General features: G+C 38.6%; 1 protein-coding gene across 1 annotated transcript; it reads right to left on the bottom strand.

Annotated features, from left to right (window-relative positions):
• Positions 1 to 770: 770 nt before the first annotated feature.
• pla2r1 (phospholipase A2 receptor 1) lies at positions 771 to 21,801 on the bottom strand. The gene is made up of 30 exons (XM_087793886.1): positions 21,571 to 21,801; positions 17,675 to 18,055; positions 17,438 to 17,611; positions 16,322 to 16,486; positions 16,118 to 16,231; positions 15,056 to 15,205; positions 14,770 to 14,964; positions 14,144 to 14,307; positions 13,209 to 13,319; positions 11,475 to 11,587; positions 11,231 to 11,397; positions 10,696 to 10,904; positions 10,066 to 10,211; positions 9,773 to 9,857; positions 8,574 to 8,709; positions 8,469 to 8,504; positions 8,216 to 8,376; positions 7,865 to 7,929; positions 6,876 to 6,979; positions 6,669 to 6,805; positions 5,780 to 5,897; positions 5,572 to 5,711; positions 5,325 to 5,466; positions 5,013 to 5,248; positions 4,768 to 4,948; positions 4,563 to 4,697; positions 3,763 to 3,885; positions 3,518 to 3,694; positions 2,596 to 2,631; positions 771 to 1,613 (listed from the first exon to the last, which is right to left on the bottom strand). Exons 1-30 carry the CDS (start codon positions 21,683 to 21,685, stop codon positions 1,396 to 1,398), a joined length of 4,434 nt encoding a protein of 1,477 aa, XP_087650012.1. The 5' UTR covers positions 21,686 to 21,801; the 3' UTR covers positions 771 to 1,395.
• Positions 21,802 to 23,329: the final 1,528 nt, after the last annotated feature.

Genomic DNA, 23,329 nt, shown 5'->3' with positions numbered 1-23,329 from the left:
AAAATAACACCCCGTCGACTCATATTATTGTTGTAACAACTATTCATTTTTTAAAAATGATTAAAATGTTATATTTCAAAGAAAAGAAGTCATTAATCAACATAAAATAAACCATCTATCCGCCAGTAACTTTACTAAATGTTTGTGGGTGTGGTGGCTATGCTATGCTATGCTAGCATGTTGCCACTAACTTTGCCCCCCTAAACATTTTCGAGAAATTTGAATATTATTTTAATCAAATTCATATCTACTGAGTAAATAACTTAAAAATAATTAAAGGATTTGCTATTTAAAAAAAAGAAGAAGCTTTTGCCATTTCAGCATGATCACTAAATGTTGTCTTATTTTCTTATTTTATTTCTGTTAATTAACTTCCGGGTATATGTTTCAATGTAAAGTGCATTTAAACCAAGAGTTTGAAGAATGGCGGGGAAAAGGTCGCTTTAATACTCAATACTTTAAAAAAAACTGAAGAGGAAATATTTGGATTGTAAGGATGTAAAAACAAAAGTCATATGTTATGTTTGGGATGAACTGAATAAAATTGTGGGTTCCATTTTTATTTACACAAAACACATCGTAGCCGTTTAAAAAAAAACAACTAATAAAAACTACAAGATGCTTCTGAGATTTTTAAGTTGGCAAAGAGAGAGATGAAGATAGAATTGTCATACGAAATATAAAATACGAACCAGTTGAAGAAATGAATATACAAGAAAGTTTCTGCTCGGTTTTGCCACAAAAAGAAGTGAATTATTGGCACACAAATGTAATGGTAGCAACCTGAATTTATTAAGAAAAACAAATCTCTGTGCAAAAAAAAAATACATCTTTGAAAATCTGCCTTGCAAACCAAATGATCAGTTGCTATACAAAGCTTATCCAAAAAGATGGATTTTTATAAATACAAATATAAAAGTAATACTGTAAAAATATCTGTGCATGCTCATACATCTTTCTCATTATTATCATTTCAGTACCTTCATGTTTTAGCAAAAAATACAAAATATGCATCTAAATATTATTATTGTTTTTTATTTAAAAGTCAAAATCAAACCCTAAATGAGCTGAGCCAGAAGATCCCTGTTGTTACTTTGCTTTCATTAGTTAGGCTCTTATTTTGAAAGGATGCAGCAAAGTATTTTGAGTACAGCAACGAATGTGGTCAAATTGACAAAAAACAATGTTCTCTCATCAAAAGACAGATAATCTTGCGTGGTTTCTATTTTCAAAAACAAGCAGAAAAATCCTTCAGTTTCCCATGAACTGACGAGTTCATTCCTAACACGGTCCTGAGGAGTCACAGCTTCACAGTGTCGTCTTCTACGTCAAAAAAAAAAACCCAGTTGTAGTGAAATGTCCAAACAGCAGATTCATTTCCAAGACTCGCTGCCGCTAATCTCCCGAGTGAGTTTCCAGGTCCGTGATCAGGACGTTTCCGTCCGACTCCGACGCCCCCGAGCTGGTCTGTCTGTAGTAGGCGCTGCCGAGCGTGGGGAGTCCGTGGAAGCGGGTCGTGGTTCTCCGGTACACCAGCCACGACGCTCCCGCCAGCAGAGCGAAGACCAGCACCGCCACCACCACGGCTGTGGCGATGACGCTGTGATGTATACCTGGAATAAACACACAAGAACTTTGTTGAGTATAAGTTATATTCAAGTCAAAATATGTCTTCAGAATTATTTTTTTAATGGCAATCAAGCATCAAAAGTATTGTACGTACGTAAGAAAGTAAGTAACACACGTCACTTCTTTTTAAAAAACATAAATATACTTGTAATAAAATTAATTTGACTATTATACAAATGTGCCCTTAAAAAAAAACAACGTTTTTTTGTCAGTTCCGTAGTAAAACCACACACCCTACACCCACAATGACTTCGTTTCACTCTGTTGTAGATGTGAAACTTTCTTCTTTCTGCTTTTTGCAAGAACCACTGCAAACAGATATTTGTCGTCGACGATGAAGTTCAGAATAAGCTTGTGAATATGTTCCAGAAGAATCTGGCAAAAAATAAAATAAAGCAACAACATCAGGAGGTTGAAGTGGGAGAGAAAACTACAGATAAGGAGAGAACACTACGACCTTCAGCCTTGAAGTCAAGACTAATCACAGAGGATTCTTAGTGTCGTGTACTTTTGTGTATTTAATGTTGTCGTTTGGTGTAGTTATGCTCACACGTAACACTCTTTAGCTTTAGTTTTCTGTGTGATTTTTCTGAACCACACACTGGTGATGTTACTAAAAGATTCCATTTGTTGGCCTCTTAGTCTACAAGTAAGACTTTTATTTAATGTTACGGAGACACATTTTACCAGGATAAACAGGAAGCATTACCAAACCTTTTTCCTAAAGAAAATATGATTGATTTTTTCCTTATGATTCAGTTTTTCTGCCTAAGCAGCAGTGAATGAAAAATCCTGATTCAGACCGTTACCTTATTTGGTTAAATCTAGTAAAAAATCCCTTCTCGTTTTATCTACCTGATGTTTTCTAAAACAGAGTAACATTGTCTGTTGCATTCACACGATAATCGTTCTTCTGCCTTTTTAAACTCTCTTTCCACATCCTCATCAGCTTTGATTTTAAATTACCGTTCAAAGGCTCCACTTCCACCTCAGCAGCCACATCTGTAAGAAATACAGAAGAAAGACAATTAAAAAAACATTATTTTTGTTTGAAGAATTAAACTTTGATATGTTGATTAAGTATAAATAATTAAAGAAAAAGTGCATTAATTCATTATAAACATATTGGATCAATTAGAAATTCACTCAAGAAAGTACATAACTTATCAGTGAATGTTTAAGGGGGGGGGAGCAACTGGATCGGGTCGGGGTAAAGGGGGTACCACGGCTGCAGAAGACCCCCATTAAAATTCAAATATGTCCAATTTTGATGAAGTTTAAAACATGTATATTACAAATTGAAGTGAATTAGATTTCCAGGATTAAAGTTCATTCTGTTCATTATAAAGGGTCAGAATTGAAACACAATATTATATATTATTTAATACAAATTAAATTAGGTTTATTACCATAATTACAGATTCTTTCTTCAATTCTAAGACCCACAGTCCAACTCAACCTACTCCCGTCTCTCTTTTAGTGTTTTAAGTACATCTAAAAGCCCTTTATTCCAGTGCCGGGCCAGATACAGCCCACCCTCACACATTTAGATTTTTCTTTCTCCATATACATTGTGTGACAAAAAAATAGGAACATTTAATGTTAGGGGGTTCCAGACTTTTATTATAGGGTTATTTGAATATTATTTATTTCATTGAAAGTCTAAATTATTAACGGAAATGGTTATTTGGTTATGTGTGGCTTTCTGGATAACAATACATTATTAAGGCAATCCTGCGATCGTCACCGTTTTTCTGCTACAATCTCACCCCCCCCCCCCCCCCCCCCCCCACCAGAGAAGGGAAAAGTTAAGTGGCCCTCGCAGAAAAAAGGTTGGGGGACCCCTGCTTTATCAAGCTGAGAGTGTAACTGGTGTAACTGGTGTTACCTGAGAGAGTTTTGCAGACAAATCCAAGTTGCTGGTCACACGGCGACAGGTGCCAGACTCCGTCCACCACCCTGGTGGTCACGCAGGTGTCGGCAGTGAGCAGCTTGTAGTCCGGGGCCCTGTGGGGCCAGTTGGTGTAGTCTATAGGAGAACCATCCACCCAGGCCATGGAGTCCGCTGGAAGAAACAACAACAACTGCATTAACAGCTGCACTTGAGAGGATGTGAGAGTGAGCCGGTCTTACTGTCGATGTTGAAGTACATCCCCAACCACATGCTCTGGTGAAGGAACCCCGACGACCACAGCTGCTCCAGAACAAACCGGTTCTCAGTCTCACTCTCGATGGACAGAACATCTGAGGTGTTGACTGAGACAAGAGTAAAAAAATATACGTGTGATACGTCTACTTCTTAATGATTACATATATATACAGATAAATAACAATATTCATTGTTAAAAAAAAACACACAACATTTCTTACCCTATAGACCATGCCTGCATATTATGACTAAATATGATTAATTCATTTGAATTAAAACATCTTTACTTAATTTTAGAAGCGTAAAAATAACTTTAACTAACACATCACGAGTAAAAACACATTGACATTATAACAAATGATTGTAAATGTAACAGAAAAATAAAATTAAACTTAAAGTGTCAACAACTGAATATGTTAACATGTTTTTTCGACTTTTTAATACAGAGTATTTGATTGTTAAAGCGCTTTGTCACCCTGGTCTGGAAAAGCGCTTTATAAATAAATATTACTTACTTACTTACAAGCAAAAAAGAAAGAAAACGGTCCACTTTTGTTTCTGCTGCCCCCTACTGTTGATTCAGTGTAAGCCTTTCTTTTTTTACTTTTCTTTTGCTTTCTGTTTCAGTATGTCGTTATTAATTTTAAAAAAAACATCCGGCCACATTTTTGTTTGATTTCTCAAATTTCCAAATTTGAAAAATAAAAGGTAACTCAACATCACTAGTAAACTCCTAAACTTGTGAAATGAGCTCCTTGGCAGAAGTATGCACAAGAGAACGTACCTCTCTGTCTGCAGTGCTCTCTGGCCTCTTCGAATGAAAGTCTTTGCACCACAGGCTCAAAACTGTAGCAGCCTCGTCCGAACTTCACCCAGGTGGCGGGACAAACCACCTCGAACGACAGATACGGTTTATTCCCTGAAAACAAAACGCATCAGAACGACGGTCATGATCTGATCATGAACCACGGATGGATTCGGTGACTGACTTGGAGGAGGAACGTGACACAAAGCTCCCGGAAGCCAAGTTTCGCAGTCGGCTCGCCGCCAGCCTCCGTTCACGTCCATGTAGACGCACTCGCCCAGCACGAAGTCGTCCTCGTCGTCAGCGGCGTCCCAGTGAGTGTAGACCGTGTCGCTGCCGTCGGACCAGTGATAGTTGACGCCGCTCTGAACACAAGGAGGTGTTTGTTGTCGCTCATCCGAGAAGAATCAAGATGACACTCGTACTCACGTCTTGACTGTAGAGTCCGATCCAGTGAGGAAGACCCAATCTGTTGACCAGGACGGTGAGAAAAGCCTGATGGTAGGCGTCTGTAATGCTGACCAGGTCAGAGTCATTCTCTAAACACAGATGCATGGCGTCGTACCAGCTCATGTTGCCAGAGATGACCTTGTAGTTGCGACTCCCGTATTCAATTTGGTCAGAGTTTGGCTGACGGTACGAGTGGCTCGGAGGTTTGGACGTGTCTGAGGTCAAGGAGAAGAGATTAAAATGTTGCATTTTCTACGACGTGTTGATCGGGAGCAGAGGAGGAACTCTCACCTTGAGGCTTTTGACAGACGAAGCCGTAAATGTCTTCGCTGCACTTCTCGTCGTACCACTTCCCCGTCAGGTGGAAGTTGTGGTTGTTTGACAAAACGGTGCAAAGAGGTTCATCCGAGAATCCACCGAGCCACTCGTCTTCCTAAACACAACCGAATATAAGGTCATGATAATCATTTAAACACACGTGAAAACACAAACCCGCACATACAGGCGTGTGACAGGAATGAAATCACGGCAAACTCACGGTGAGATAACTCTTGGGCTCGATGGGGGACCAGTTACTGTAGACCACTTGTTTCTTGTTGGTCCACTTCAAGGTTTCTTCGTCGCGAAGGCCGATCCACACGCCCACGGAGCTTCCCTGGAGCAGCATTGTGATGTAGGCTGACGCAGACCAAAAGAAGTCAATAGAACGACCTTCCTTTCATCGGCTCGCTGCGTTCATTCGGTACCTTGTTCGATCTCGTTCTCCACAGTGACCAGCGTGCCGTCGAAGGCAGAGCAGATGGACTGGGCGTCTCTCCAGCTCTTGCCCTCTTTTGGACTGCCGGGGAGATGCAGCAGGAGACACTGACCGTCGTTCAAAAAGAAGGTTTAAGTTGAGGATTCAGTGAGAAAACATGGATGAAATAGACGTCAGGAGCTACAATTGTATTTCCTTCCTCCTTGTACATATTTTTGTAGGTATCATCAACAACTTTTACAATGTTTTTCTTTGTAAAAAAGTATGTGTAAAAGTCAGTTGTTAATAAAATAAAATGCACAATCCACTCTTATTTTGAATTATTACAACATCCTGATTATGACATCTGTGCATTGGAAGAAATCTTTTTCTGCTGTGTCAACACTTTCTACTTTAAGTCCCTTATAGTATATTAATAGATGGATGAAGAATATGGATCAAGGTGTATAAAGATGGCTATAACTTAGTAGTTTTCCATTTTTCTTGGGATGCACACAGGCTAATATACAAATGCCTATAATTGATGATGTTGCTTTAAAGATAAAAAAAAAGGACAATTATATTTAGGCATTATTTTAGAGCTTTTTTAAGTTCCTGTAAAACACTGGATGTAGATAAGAAAGGGATTGATGTCATTATCAGCAAAGATTATTACTTTAGCGTCCATCAATAATATAAAGACAAACAATCCTAAAACAAGTACACATATGTCTTGCAATCCTTACTTTGCACTTGGAATAATGAAACTTAAATAAATTCCATGTTCATTTTTAAGCTATTCAGAAAAACTTGTTTGTATGAATAACAGAGACAACAATACTTATCCCGATTAACAATTCTAACAAAACATCGCTGAAGTTTGCAAAGTCTTTGCAAACCTTGTGGCCGAAGTAGAGCCATTTCTCCGGACACCCGCCGATGTAGTGCGGCTCTCTGGGAATCTCCACCAACGAGACCGTCTTCCTCTTGCAGATATAACTGTGACTGTCACTGCATTTACCGGTCGACCACTTTCCTACGAGGAAGAATAGCAACTTTTCAAAACCGTACTCAAACAGTTGTGTTTGAAGGATGAACGTGTTTACCCGACGAGGAGGACATGGTCACACACATGCCGTTCTTCCTGGCTTGATTGGGGACACTTATGTCGGCCCAGTTTTCAAACATCACCTCCGTCTTGTCGCTCCACCTGAACACATCCACGAGTCACTGCCTTTCATTGTCACACCTTTTGTTTTGTAGCTTGAATGTTTTTTTTAATCCTAAGCTTTTTATTGTTGTTTTGTTATTTTGTGACTGATTAATTTCCAAAATACAGGACTTGTATAGTAAAATCTCATCTTAAATATATTTTATAAAAATTACATCCACTTGGTGATTTAAAGGCGAATACTCTTTCATGTACTTTTCATGAAAAAAAAGTGGAATTTAACCTGATTCTGACACCCAAGAATTGTTCGCTAAAAAACATTACAAACATTTTTCTTTCGTTTGTTTTACGCTTTCAAAACAATTATTTAGGTGCCTATGTATTTTCTTTTTTTAATAAAAAGAGCGTTTCCCCCTAGTGTCGGAATTGTGTAACTGCAAGGTTGTGCTTTCTTCGTTTTGCTGTGTGTATTGTTTTTTACGAAACAAGAAAAAGCCTCTTGTTGTGTCAGTCTATGTTTTTTCCTTCATGTTGAGTTAAAAAAATACTTTTATGAATTATATGAAATCAGTGTCAATGACCCTCTGCTGTAATTGACTGTAAAGCAGTTTGACCCTCAAAGACTTTACAGGGATTCAATATAGACAATGTATCCAACTGTTTTATATTGTTCCTTAAGCGTCTACAGATGTTTTTCTTTAAGTAAGGATCTGTTCTAACTCAAGAGTGGAGCCTAACCCACGGTGTATTTTACTGTACAAAATCTACATGAAAATAACTTTATTTTTGTGAAGAAAGGCGCCCGTCACACAGAAAACATGCAAGGACTAATTTCCATGTTGTAGGCTGGTTTAAAGTCTACTGAGATGTGCAGCAAAATAACACAACTACAAAACGTTGTGTTGACTTTAATTGCAAACACACCTGACCTCCTCTCCCTGTTGGCCGACAGACAGGCCGATCCACCAGTTGGACTGAAGAGGAGAGAGCTGAGACAGAGGAAACGATGAGAGATCATCAACAAGAGAGTAAGTAAGTAAGTAATTTGTATTTATATAGTGCTTTTCCAGACCAGGGTCACAAAGCGCTTAAACAATCAAAACAATACTCAATAAAGTATATACTTTAAAGATCAAGATAACACTGAACAACGCAGGAGTTCCAGAAAATCAAGGAAAAGCCTGAACAAATAAAAATGTCTTAACACTTCGTCAGATGATGCTCATGAATATACATTATCACAAAAAGGATTTAGTCAAAGCAGGTGAAACTAACCTTCCGCAGACGTTCCTTGACGAAGTGAAGCTCATCTCTGGAGTGAATGGACAACAAGTAAGATCCCATCATCTGACAGGCCAGAGAGACCGTGTCCCAGTCGAACGGTTGCTTGGCCAGCAGGTACTCGGCTCCACGGAAGAACACCCACGGCTCACTCTCTGTGGAACATCACTTGGAATCATCAACCAGTAGCTCATACTCGGCAAAAGGAGTAAAATATTATCATTGACTAAAAATGACGTCTACTTACGCTCTGTGTACCAATAAGGCTTTCTCAGTTTATCCCCTGCGACAAAGGAATTTGTTGATTAGATAAAATGTTGATATTAAAAACACTTTGTCGACGCCTTGTTACCTCTCGACACTTTACAGATCCACTCGTGGTTGGAGTCACATGGTTGAGGTGTGAGACGGTTCTTCAGGTCGCTGTAGACGGCACAGTCCCGCCTGTCGTCCTCGTCGTTCTTGTCCTCGATAAAGGTCGTCACCACCTACAAGTGCCATTAAGAACAACATCTAGAGGTTAAAATATACTTCAGGAATGACACACTGACACAGAACCACCTTTAGGGTCCATTCTCTGATGGGTAAGTGTGTGTAAAAGTCTTGGTGACATTCAGATGTATCACAGCCGCATTAATGGTCATGTTTGTTTGGGTATTTTGTTTTCTCAACAGGGGGTTTCTTCTGAAAGAAGAATGGAATTTCAGGAATTTTATGTGCAATCGCTTTGGAATGTTGTCCTTTATAGCCGTCTTCCTGTTCACCTCTGCTTGGGTGTGGAATAAATAAGACCACGGACCACCTGAGAGTCTTATTATTAGAGATGGCTATTGTTTAAGATTCATCTGATACCAGTGACAAACCAGGAGTTATTAAAATCAGTGACAGTGCTTTAATAAACTACAAAAATGGGGAAACATGCAAACTCTGTTGAAAAAATGTAATGCTATTCTAAATATGTTGAGAAAAAGAAAAAATATATTTATAAAACTGTACAACTGCATTGGGTTTAGGGACTACTTCACCCAGCACGACCATTCATTAATCCTTCTACAGGTGTAAATGTTTGTTTTGGAGTCTCCATTTAACCCTAAAACATCAGGGCAGGGGACTCGAGCTCCATCACACAAGGGGCAAAAGTCTTTTAGCAGACTTAGTCGCAAGCCGAACAAAATATTCGACCAAACAGGAAGTATGAGTCTGATTGCAAAACCATGTTTTCATTCTTAAAGGCAGGAACTAATTATCGCAGAAAATCATTTTTAATACTCTGTACCTTATCTTGAACAATTTGTTTTAGTTTTATAGATCAGCCACTTGGACATTAATCTACTTTAATTTTTCGCCAACTATCCGGCGGTCCACATAAAATTACCAGCCACACTTCTGCAGAAGGATATTAACTATTATAAGTAACCTTTAAAGCACTTGTGAATTGAACTGAAGGCTTAAATCTATTTTTCCTGCATGTTAGATTCAATCCATTTCTTTAGATTAATTTATGAAAGATGTTTTTCTGTCCGTTTCTGTTGTTGTTTTGTGTGAACTTACAGGTGATCCATCCGACCACGCCCACGCTCCAGGACTTTCGGGGTCCCTCTTATTCAAGCCGACCCAAAACCAGCGACCCTCTGTTCTGAAGAGAGGAGTAGAGAAAAACAATGACTGCAAAGACCCATTAAAAAAAATTATGACACTATGAATTGTTTGCGTATTCTAAGTTAACAGTGAAACATATTCAGGATGTTCTCAAGAAGCCTTTAAGAAGACGTCACTGAGTGTTGAGATCTACAAGAACTTCCTCCACATTCCTCACTAACAAGGCTCAGAGGACTTGTACCAACCCTTGAAACATGGTACTGAGGAGCTGCTTGACAAACACCTGCTCCTCATAGTGGTGGAAACTGGCCAGCTGAGCTCCGAGGGCCTGGCAGAAGAAGTCCGCTTCCACCCAGGACCTCTTCATGAGGACTTTCTCATCGTGGAAAACCTGGTGGAACAAAACCAATTTTTAGTTTGTGTGGGTTATAAAACAAATACATATAATACATTTCAGGCTGGAAGAAGTTGAAAGTCAAATTTAATGATGTACAATCTCTTTTAAATAAATGTATTTGTCACAATCTTGGTAATTTTCTTAACTTTTAATGTCTTTTTGTCCTAGGCGTCATTTCATTTTTAGAGAATTGGCTGTTTTTACATACCAATAAAAGCAGGTAAACAATATACTAATATTTTTCTTAATTAGCATTGGTTTAATTAATTGATTTTTTAATTTTTAATTTACACACATGAGCGAGAGTGACGTTGCTATTGGAAGATAATATACAACAACTTTAAAATTTAAATCTAAAGTAATTTAATGAATTGAACTACTGCCTATTAATTTGATGTTTAATAAATATGATATACTTATTTTTTGACACAACATCACATTTTGAATAAAAGGAAAAAAAAAAAATAAGGCCACAGACCTTAAAGCAGTGGAGAAGTCCGGCGTGTGATTCCCATCCCGGCGGACAGGGGGCGTAAGCGTCGATGTGATGCTCTGGCAGGAGGACTTCCTGGTAGCTGCTGATGTTTTGCTTGCAAACTGAGAAGGCCTTGTGGGACTTGCAGTCTTTGACCTCCCAGTAGCCCAGGCCAGGACCTCCTGACATCGCGACGCAGCCGCCGACACTGACTTGAAAATTAAATCAGGACATTAAAATAAAACAATTGCCTTAATCTTTTTCAAACTATTTTCCATCATCCCAAACAAAAATGTAACTTGAGTCAATACAGTGGTCTATACTAACATATTTGACTCATTGTTACGTCTAAAACCCTTTTTTTGTTATGGCAGTAACATTTATGTCCACCAGGGGGGGCACTAGAGCTAATGCGATGGCAGTGAAAGACAGAAGTTGCAGAGACAGAAAGAGTAGAAATCTTATAAATACAAAGGACACGGGTCATCAATAATCATGATGATGATGATGATAATATTCCCAGGGATTGGTCACATACCAGGCTGGTGTTTGTTCCAGTTGGTGAAGGCGAGCGGCGCTGTGGATCCGTTACGACAGATCCAGCGGTAATCTTCCTTCTCCTGGTCCATGAGGCCGATCCAGTACGAAGCGTTACCGTTGGCTCCGTTCTCGCTCAGCAGACTGTTGACAAACGCCTGCTCGAACCTGCCGGAGATGAGATGGAAAAAAAAAACAGTCAAGCCTGTGCTGCCAAAATAAAGTGAAGCGTGTCGACACGTCACCTGTTCTCCACGACGAGCAGAGGAGCTTTGCAGTAATAACCCATCAGAGCGTCTTCAAAGGTGTGTTCCTGGTTGGTGACCAGGTAGCAAGAGTGGCCGTGTCGTCGCCATCCCTGCAACACCCCAATAAACAACAGTCAGGAATTTAGGAAATTAATATTTATATGTAAAGGTTGTAGAGAAGAAAGTCAGAAAATGTTGATTATTTACTACTTCAGCTTCTGGTGTGTGTATTGTGTCTAAGAGGGATGTGTGTGTGTGTGTGTGAGGTGTGTTTGGTGTATTCATGTTTTGACAAGTGTTGTCAATTTGTCCCTCCCCCACACTCTTTTTCCCTTTCATCCGAGCTGACCTCTCCAAGTGGGGTCAGGAGGGTTGAGCCCATGTTTCAAGCAGTCAAATATTTGGAGTGACTCACAACTGCTTCATTATCAAAAGTAGGGGAAATCACGCTTGAAAGTGTCGGACCTGCAGCGGCAGGTCCACCGTGTATGTCTGGATGACCCCGGGTCGCCCGAGCCCAGTGACTCAGACGCTTTAATATTCTCGTCAACAGAATCGTGGAGCGACACGAGAGCCAGAACAACACGTCATCCGTGAATCACGTCTTTGTGCTTCTGACAAGGAAACTTTCTCTGAAGTGAAAACGCAGCATTTGGTCCGGGGGTCGGCCTGGTGCGAGTCCTGATCTGTGAGGCTCCATTGTGACACGAGCAATTACCATCTGCTCTACAATCCAGATCCTCTTCACAGCACTGATGTCATTCCGTACCCATAATTCATTGCTCCGAATGTTTGCTACATGTGACGACCACACAGGAACAAATCAATGATTATTTGAAACTGTTGTGTTTCTTCTTAGATGCAGAATACAGTTCTTATAAAATAAGGTGTCCTAAAAAGATTTAACAACAAATAGTTGATTTGTTAATTCAAAACATTACTTATTTTAATGTTCTTTGCTTTTAGGAACATGAATGCTCAGTAAAATGTGAACCCACAACGTTAATTTGTCCATTTTAAATTAAAAGTATCATTTCTCATGTCGTATCTCAAACATTACCATTTGAAATCAGGTCCATTTTTAGGGGAAAAACTCATATTACTATTATATACTTGTATATGTGACAGCTTAGGCCATTTTGTATTTTTTTTAAATGATTGGACGTTTTAAATTTGGTGTAGAAAGTTAGGGCACTGATGCTTGTTCGTATTTATAACTTGAAATATACAATTTTAACCTTGAATCTAATATTCAATTCATGAAGAATTCCGTTTTTTCTTCTTACAAAAAATGGCAATAAAGCTTTTTTCTAATTCTGAATATTCTAAATGCCACAACATCATAAAAGAGATGAAAGACAACAAACACATTCTCATTCAGCCAAACATTCACCAATCAAATTCCTGTCCTTATTAATTTTTACTCTTGTTGAAAGTCTGTATAATTGTTAACATAAATCATCTCAGTTACTCATCTTATATTGAACATTAGCATCTTTAGAGGTCACGACATCGACGGGAAAATGAATCTACTTTCATATGATCCAACCATCAGACTTAAAATGACGAGGCAGATTTCAGTTTGACACATGTGACCCAAATATTGAATAACTATGAACCATTAAAAAAATGATTATTCAATCTTAGATGAAGAAATGTATGCGTTATTCAAATAGTTCTTTACTTATTCTAGCGAATGCAACAAGCTAGCGTAGTCTGCTGGTGGTCTACCTCTGGACAGCCTTCGTCCCAGGTTCCCTGATGATGAGCAGATCTCCGACCTTCTCTCCTGCACACGGCTGGAAGTCGCTCGTCACACGAGGACAACAGCCAAGTACCGTCCTGTCGGAGTTTAGGAATGAACACGAGATTCTTGTTTAGAAAACTACAGATCAAGTACATCATAATATGCCAGAACGACGACTATGGAAGTATATAATCAGAATATTGCATGGTAGGATTAATCATTTCAAATGTTGAAACTTTATTTTAACCATTTCATCTTTAATTATTAAAATCAGTAATTTATATTTTGAAGAGTTGAACTTTTTTTTATTTTAATAGTTTAATTTAAATATTAAAAGGTTGATATTTTTTAATAATAATTTAAGAATAGAATACATATTCTTATTCCAAAAATAAATGTGATTAATTAAATACTTTTTCAGGTACAGCACTTCAACAAGCTGCTATGAAATTACACTTTTCGCCAATAATGCAACATGCAAACGATCAAGTAACTTGTTACCCTCTTGATTGTTAGATGCTCCAAATAAGAATATTGCTGGTTATAATTATGAATTGTATTGAATTATTAGAACAAGAATATCAAACTCTATGCGTAAGAAAATAATTAATTTTAAAGATATTCTTAATACAATTATTAAAGAAAAAATAAAATAAAAATCAACTTTTCAATATATAAATTATAGAATTGAATTATTCAAAACAATATATCAAGGCTTTAAAGAAACAATGATATTCCAGTAAAAAGAATTGTAATTAAACATTTGAAATGTTAATTCATTCAATATTCTGATGGCACTGATATACTTCCATAGTAAACACAACACAACTGTAAAAGTCGTCATTTATTAAGGGATTCGAATATTATTAAAAAATAACACATTGGTAGCAAATGTAGGTTTTAAAAAAGTCTATCCTACTTTTTTGTGCATTTTCGTGCAAAGTGTTGCTCCAGTCAGGTTGTTGGGAGGATGGTACTGGTGCCACAGAGCCAGAGTTACTGGCGATCCATCGGACCACTCCACCGCCACCGATGACGACACTTTCTGAAGCCCGATCCACACAAACGACCCCTCGGCCGACACTGAAACACGTCAAGACATTTCTTCTTAAAAGACAAGAACGCTAGGAGTGTGTATTGGCAATAAACTACGATACCTATCACGATACACCGGCAACTTATAATGCTATACTGTAAGATAACATACAGTATATGTGTAGTATTGTCGAGTACTTGACTCTGATGTTGCAGAATTAAAAGACCACATGACTCTTGACAAAGTTGTAACTGCTTCCATTTGTTTGTTGTAAAGATCAGCTTTAAAATCTGCTGGAGTCCACTGTATCCTCTCGTCCTCAGTCATAGCCAGGATTTCATTGTTCCTATAGCTGTGAGTGATGTAATTACTTTGCCATCTAGCAGCCGAAAGTTTAATGAAATTTTTTAAACAAATGTGCATGTTAATTGTAAAAAAACAAACATATACTGTACATATTTCTTTGAATCAATACAGTATCAATAATAAACTCTCAGGATCCCACTTACAGTTGGCCACGAGGTGCAGGAGCATCTCCAGCTGAGAGAGCGAATGCATGCTGGTGAGGTTCGCCTCATGAGAAGAACACACTCGGCTCGACTCCTCCCAACTTCCTGCCTCTGCCTCGGACAGCAGACGGTAGCAGAATCCATTATGAGGCGTCCAGTCATCATCACACTCGGTGTGGACGAACTGCCAGTTGGCTGGAGGGATGGAAGCAACAGGTTTAGCGAGTGTCTCCATCCGGAACCAGAAAGGATCGAAACCAAAAGAATTTCAGGATTTTTTCCTCACCTAACGGTTCAACTGCACTGCTGTCATTGAGGCTCTTCTTACAGATGTAAGGTAGACCAGACTCACAGGGCAGACTCTGCCAGTGACCGCCGAGGCCTGACTTGTAAACCCCACACTGTCTGTTGTCCTTCAGCGGGCTGGCAGGCAAAGCTGTCGGAGAAAAATTATCCTGACCGTGTTAGCGTTTCTGCTTCATTTGAGAAATTCTCTGGCTCAGATTTCATCTTAAAAAGCAAGATTTATTTTTGTATGAAGTGGGGTTGGCAGGAAGTTATGGACATTCCTCTGAGATAACACCGTTGAGACCGCGAGAGTTAAATCTGACGTTGAGAATCATAATTACTTTCTTCAGATTTCGGCTTAAAGTTTTCATTTTGGCATGTGGTGGCGCAACTATGGCGGTATATCAGTGTCATCACAATATTGAACGGTTGAAACCAAAATGTCAAAAGTTGAAACGTTGTTTTTTTTATTGAAATGTTGTTTATAAGCCTAGGTTTTTTTTTAATAGTTGAATTAAATAATTGTTATATTTAATTATTTTTTTTTTAAAATAGATTCAACATTATTAAAGTTCGATTTTTTTTTTCTTTTTTAAATAATTAAAATCTAAATAATGGAATAATTTCAAAACTATTTTTTATACACAGATTTTGATATTCTTATTCCAATAATTCTTAGCCTTTTAAAGTCAATACAAAACGTAAAGTTAAAGTGCCAAAATGTTTATATTAAGTAATTGGAATTTCAATTTCAAACTATGTGTAAAAAAAAAAGACATATACTTAAAATATATTACCTTATTTTATTTATTTATTTACAAAAAAAGATTAAACCTTTCCATATAGAACTTGCTCAATTAAATAATATTATATTTAAAAAAAAAAGTAAATCACATAGAAACTATTGAATTACATTGTTTGAACAAATAATAAATAAAAAAACATTTAAGTAAAATAAGTATCAACATTTCAACTGTTAAATCAATATTCTGATGTCACTGATACACTTCCAGACGCTGCAGGTTGATATTTCTTCTCACTGAATAAGATCTTCAAGTACCTGTTGTGAAGTTGACTAATGTTAAAGGAGCCCCATTGGACCACTGCCACCCCCGTCCTTCCTTCAGGTGGTTCAGTCCGATCCAAACCATCGCTCCGACCCTTTCAAGTCGATCTAAAAATCAACGGCACATCGACAACTTCAATTCATTCGTCATCCAGGAGACGGAGGTGCTACATGTTCATGTGTTTTAAAGACACATACCTGTGATGTACCTGTGCTCGGCCATGCTGGTGACGCTGAGGAGACTCCCGCCTTGAGCCTGGCAGGTGGAGAGAGCCTGACTCCAGGTGAGGATGGTGTACAAGTTGAACTGGTAGCAAGCATTCATGTCCTGATTGGACTCCCAGAAATGATCACAACTGGACACTAGAAAGAAAAACACAAACCTCCTTGACATTTTACAGGGTGCCCAAAACATCCAACGTCATTTTGCACGCAATTCATGTTGAAAAAACCTCAGATCTTCTCAGAATCTATAGAAACAGATCAAGATTTTTATATTAAATCCTATATTTTGGGCCCGTCTTCAGGATAAGCCATTGCAAGGAAAAGTCATTTTGAGATGATCTCTACCATCTGCTCGACGTTCAGGCTTTAAAAACAGTTGAAAAACAAGCTGAAACATTAAGGATTATGTGCTGACATCCTACAGAAACTTGAAAGAAACAAGTTTGACAAACATCCAACCTATTCATGGACGTCTAATAATTTATATTTCAAGACGCAACATGACTTCTCTTGGGAAGCGAACGACATGACTTGACCTGAAAATAGAAAAAAAAAATCTAGATGCGTTTCTATACATTCAGTTAAAATGTGAATAACGTCCAATTTTGGGGGGACATTCTGTTCATAGTTACAGTTAAACCCTGTTTTCAGTTCTATATTATCTTGCACTGACCTCTGACAGACTTTGCTATGAGACAGAGGCAAAACCAAAAGCAGTATCTGTAAGTGGGTATTGTTTTATATACAGTATGTACTGATTCATTCATTCATTCATTGACAACCGCTTTATCCCGGGGTCGGGGTCGCGGGGAGACTGGAGCCTATCCCAGAGTCATAGGGCGAGAGGCAGGGGAAACCCTGGACAGGACGCCAGTCTGTTGCAGGGCAAGTATGTACTGATATTAAACGAAAATAATTGTGAATTTATTAGAATTTGAGTCCGTTCCATGTCATCAAAAGTGTCTTATTTTCCCAAGTCTTGCAAATGCGTGACAGAAACATGTCACTTACAATTCAAAGTTATTTTTTATCTGAATCAAATGATTTGAGTGATTCATCGGTTATTGTTAGACCTTGAAAATGTTGTACCTCTTACAGGACAGAACCCCCATTTCTCCGCCTGATCGTAGCGAGTGGTGGTGGAGCACCAGGGAAGATGATCCTCTCGGCCCTCCGTGGTGCATTCAAGGTACCATTTGTTGTTGTACTTGAACGGAAGAGCGCAGGGCATGCCGTGTGCGTTTCCCAGGAGAGTGTGAATCTCTGTACACGTACAAAAAGAACAATATTATAGACTATAAACTTAAACTTTGACAAACCTCGTACCTTCATACGGATGTGAGCAGGGACCCTCCATCGGAGTGTTGTACCGTTTCCATTCATGGAAGGAGTTTTTCTTCACCACAACCAAACGTCCGGAGACGGCCACTTTCCACTGCGAGGCGCCAAATAACATGTTGCCGCTGCAGCGCCACCACAGCAGAGCCGAGGACGTGTCGCACTCGAACGTTCCCAGAGGCTGCGTGGTGTCGGAGATGTTCAGGCCCAGACACGTGTTGGTGCCCAGATTGAAGAGGCGGTGGTAGGAGACCCACTTCCACAGCATGCGGCGCGTCGGGCGCTCGCAGTCCTCCAGGACCAGGTTTGAGCGATCCGCTGTGATGCAACGCTTGAGGGGTCCACTCTCCAAGATGAACAGGCCTTTTTCTGGACCAGGAAGAACAGCTACATCAGACCCAGAATATGCCATTTAAAAAATATACCATTTATACGAGTTTCCCTGTCGTGAAGTCAGAAATTAAACTATGAAGTTGACCACTCGAAACAACAAGTCTTGCCAGTTGTAAATTTGGCTCCGGGTCAAAGTTGATGATTTTAAATTAAATTATTAATTACAATTGTCAACAATTATACAAAGACTTCCATAATTGTAAAACTGAGGATGAAGCTGAGGAATTTGATGTGTTTAATGAATGGCAAACAGAAAATTAGATAAGATAATATCACAATAACACTCATAATTTATGTTGGTAAACATATACTGTAGTTGCTGTTCAAATTTGATTTTTTTTTTTTTTTTAATCATGTGCATCACATCCCGGGAAGTTTATTTAACGGGATGTTAATTCAATTTTTTTTTAATTTACTTATTGAAAAACAATGAACATACTTTCTATTATAATTATTACGCATCTCTAATACATAAACTGTATTTACTAGATCAATATCTCTATGATTGATTATTCATCATTAGTATCTACGCTTTTCTTAAAAATGTATTAAAGTCAAATATAATTCTCTGGATTCCTTCCACAATCCAAAGACATACAGAGGTTGATTGGGAATTTGGGGGAAATGGCGGTAGGTACGAGTGTGTGTAAATTTTTGTGTGTCTTTTTGTGCTCTCCGGCAGACTGGCGTCCTGTCCAGGGTGTCCCCCCATAAGGGAACGAGCCAAAGAAAATGAATGAATACATAAAAAACCAATCCCTATTTTATTATGTCATGGAATAGTCACACAAAAAATACTAATTTACAGCAATAGCCATATCTTCTACATGTTTATAAAAGGTCCCTCTTTGGTATAAATCTTAACTCCTAAATGTATCTCACCAAGCCTGACCTAGAGGTTACTCTAGTCAGACAATATTTTAGGATTCACCAATGGAAATTTTTATTTCATCGGCAAGACAAGTTTTTCTCTGCTGGTTCACATAAGCTGCCATAGACAAGACAAAATTGTTCCATCTCTTGACTGTCAAACTCTGATGGGTTTCCTGTACTTAGTGACTTCTGCTGTGGTCATGTACCACTGGACCATGTGCTTCAGACTTCAGTGGGTAGTGTGCCCAGCGGAGGTTTTTCCTGCAGACCTTGGTCACAGCAAGTGGTAATTTTCAGTCGCTGTTTACCATCCATCATGTCAGAACAGACTCCTCCTACGAACCGTGGCACCATCATGGCATTTTTGAAGAGAACATCCACTCATCTGACATTAACTCTTCCTTTTGAACAACTCTGGGTAGCAACTGCAACTGCTCGTGGATGGAAATCCCAGGAGTGGATACTTAGTGAAACAGGCGATCATGCCACGTGAAAATCTCAACCTGGAACTTCAGCAGATTATATTTATCAAGTCAAACACATCACTGCTACGATCACTTGCAGAAACATAAGCAGAGATTTTCATAAACAAGGCTTATAGAGTCATTTAAGGCAGGGGTCCTTAACCTTATTTCCGCCGTGGACCGCTTTAATGTCTGCATTATATTCACAATACAGTACAAATAAATCATATATATTTTGTTTCATTCATTTCCACTCATTTACATTTTATTTTTTTATGCAAACTTGACTTGTCAAGAGTCACAGACCAATGTTCCTTTAGAGAAAATACCCTCTTTTTGGAAAACGAAAACAACTTTCAGACAGTAATAATCAATAGAACAGAATTAATGTCATTTTTCTATTTCTGTGAGGCATGAACACATAGGCCTCATGGACCAGTACCTGGACAAGGGCTTGAGGACCCACGATTTAAGGGCACTATTCCTAATAGTATATAACTTTGAATTCACTTTGGCTCAGACATCAAATATTTTAGTAATGAGGTATTCAACTGTAAATTTAGGCAATTGATAAAATAATCAGAAATCAAATATGTATAGTGTATATGTATGTATATAATTTGAATTTGTTCATTTAAGAAAGACATTTCATTATTATTCAATAGCTTTGAGTAATTATAAGCATAAGGAATTGAATAAGTAACAAGGTTAACATTGCCTTTAACTAAACTATGTGGCATTATTGTCATGAATACTTGATGTGAAGTGGATTTTATTAGCAGAATATTAAAAAGCGTTCAGGGAAAAAGTTCCTACCGTAACAAGTAAACTTCACCAACTGTCATTCAGTTTAAGGATTATTAGAGGGATGTTGTTTTTGTTTTTATCAAGTATTTCAATAATTCAAGTCATGTTTAGTGTTAATACTGAACTTGGAGAAATCATTGTTAATAATTGTAAAGAACTAATAACATGATGAGACGTAACATGAGTCTCTGCATTCTTCATATATACTTTATTATTACAACTTGCTTCTGAAGTAACGTCTCTTGATCTTGGACCTCTATTGTGAACGTCGGTGTGTGTGGCTGTTTGTACTTTTTTTTTGTCCTGGAAATGAAATCTTGTTCACACCCACTTTGCTGTGATTAATCGAGCATTAAGTCACAGCGTGTCTTACATCCCAGAAGTCTCCACCTCCGACAATATTAACAAAGCAGGGAATGCTTAGTTACAGCTGGAGTGAAGCCATTATTACGTCATAATGCACTTCCCTCTTGTAACCTCTCGTTCGCCGAGATTTCAGACGGGGGGGAGAACTTTATAAAGTAATAACTTCAAAACATGGTTATGATGAGGGACTTCAAATACATCTTGTACATGTTTGTCAATATCACATTAGGATGCAAATGGGATCAATTATGACTCATTTCTTCATCACAGGCATGAACTGAATAACATGTTTATCGCCTTTCAGAAGAAACTTGTTTTGATAGAATTCTTCAACTAAGTAAGTAAGTAATTTTTATTTGTATAGCGCTTTTCCAGACCAGGGTCACAAAGTGCTTAAACAAACAAAACAATATTCAATAAAGTATATACTATAAAGGTCAAGATAAAACTGATAACACAACAGGAGTTCCAGAAAATCAAGGAAAAGCCTGAACAAATAAAAACGTCTTGAGATGTTTCTTGATGAGTTTCAAGTCAGAAAAGAAGTATAAGAAACCCATCTTGTTGACAAATACAGTCAATCAATCAATTGACTAGGTCACTTTTGCCTGCATCTTTATTTTGAAAAATTAAAACTTCACCAAACTTTATTTTGAAAAACCACAGCAGCGCATGTTTAAGAATCATGTTTAACAAACAGCTATGTTTATGTACTTTAATGTAGTTTAAGAAATATAATGACCTTAGTTCAAAACGACGTTTGACGACGACAAAGGAGTTTGTCTGACTTAAATAGAATTGTTAAGTAAGTTGTTCACTTTGATGCCCCCCCCCTTCACACACACAAACTACTAACAAACTTTATCTTTTGAACAAAAACTAAAGTCTAGCATTACCTCTGAACTTTCCTACACTTTCTCAAACACTAACCCTGAAGAGAACCATCACTGTAAGCCGCAGCAGTTTTGTTGACTAACTTACTGTAAAAGTCCAGCAGCTCGCGCTTCTCAAGCCCTCCATCGTCCTCCGCGCACACGCACGAACACGCGAGCCACGCCGCCACCAACAGCCAGTCCATGCAACGACGAGGCGACATTTCGACGGACACGAGTGGCGCAGACGTGCATTCCGAGGCCCCGGGAAGTGACTCGGCCCTGGTTTGTTTGTCGCTCCCGGAGCAGCGGAGCTCCAGCAGGAGCAGCGACGTCACGTCTGACGCCGTGTGGAGGCTGCATCCGGCCGGTCAGGACTCTCTCCGCGGCTCACCCGCGCTCCATGAAGTGAGTTAAAACTCCTGGAACTTTAAGCACATAAACTCCTACGAAGCGTTTTTATATATATTTGTGGGTTTTTTTTTTAGTGTCGTGTGCAGTACCATCGATTGCCGCCAAAAAAAATCCCCGTTTGCTATAGCTAGCAGTGGTCAGTACCTAATCCAATTGACAACATGCAGTGTCACTAAGAAGCTACACAATGTTATCGTTCTAATATCTACAGAGTCTTCGCCTCAAATTCACTCTCGACACAGTCCAGACTTTTGTTTTTTAAGGTTCTGATCTTCGGGTCCGTCAACAGATACTGAAGACTCCTGAGCTGTGTCTCAAATCGCGTACTCAAAGTTAGTAATTTTAGTGCATAAGTGCGTCTCAATTCTTAGTATGCGAAATTTAGTGCGCCATGGACACTAAATTGGCATACTAAAACGCCCACATAACTGAGTATGGATCGATGGACACTTGTGCTGTGTCTCAAATCGCATACTTCTCTTAGTATACTAGAAGTTAGTACGCATCAGGATAGTGTGCATACTAACTAGTATGCAAATTCCAGCAGGTGTCAGCATAGCGTTCCAACAGCTGGTTGCAACCATCGTTAAATAAAAGTAGAAGAAGAAGCTGTCGCGTCATTTCCGGTTAGTGTTTAGCGGAGTTTGATTTGCGACATACTATCTGTTGAGAATTTGCATACTAGTACTATATATATATATATCTATATGCATATACTTACAGGTGCATTTTCAGCCAGCAGTAGGAGGATGACACGTCTAAGCTGTTGATACCGGCGAAAATATCTCACGAATATTTAGTTTCTCATATTTCTTGATCCAAACAAAACTTGCTGCCAGCAGGTGGCGATAGTGTTCCTACAGCTGGTTGCAATCATCGTTAAATAGTAGTAGAAGAAGAAGCGGTCGCGTCATTACCGGTTAGTGCGTAGCAGCAGGGTTTGATTTGAGACGTACTATCTGTCGAGAATTTGCGTACTAGTTAGTATGTACACTATCCTGATGCATACTAACTGGTTGAACAAGCAGGCACACATTGACAGTGTCTTGCTTCCATCTTAAGATTGATTACTAATGATTATTGATATTAATTATCAATTTCAACAATTCATCTTAAATCTTCTGAAATCTAGGTGGACAGGAAGTATGATTAAAACATGGTGTTGCAAATGTCTTTTTGGTTGGTGGTGAAGAGGGAAAACTTTCTTGAGGCTTGAATTAGATTTTTTTTTTCTGGAGATAAAAATGTGTTTACCATAACCACACCCACTCTGCTGTGATTGGTCAAGCATCAGGGTTTGTCACTGCACGTCATCAATCGCAGGAGTCTCCACCTACAAGGCACTCATTGTATAAACAAAGCAGTCAATTTATATTTATTTTTACATTTGGATCACAACCAGTTTAAAGCAGAAGGTCGACAACCACTTGAAAGTTGGTGTTATATTTACAGAC

This window comes from Callionymus lyra, chromosome 6 (assembly GCF_982586985.1).
Source record: "Callionymus lyra chromosome 6, fCalLyr1.hap1.1, whole genome shotgun sequence".
NCBI lineage: Eukaryota > Metazoa > Chordata > Actinopteri > Syngnathiformes > Callionymidae > Callionymus > Callionymus lyra.
Note: the sequence above shows the minus strand (reverse complement) of the source record. Positions and strands in the feature narration are given on the sequence as shown.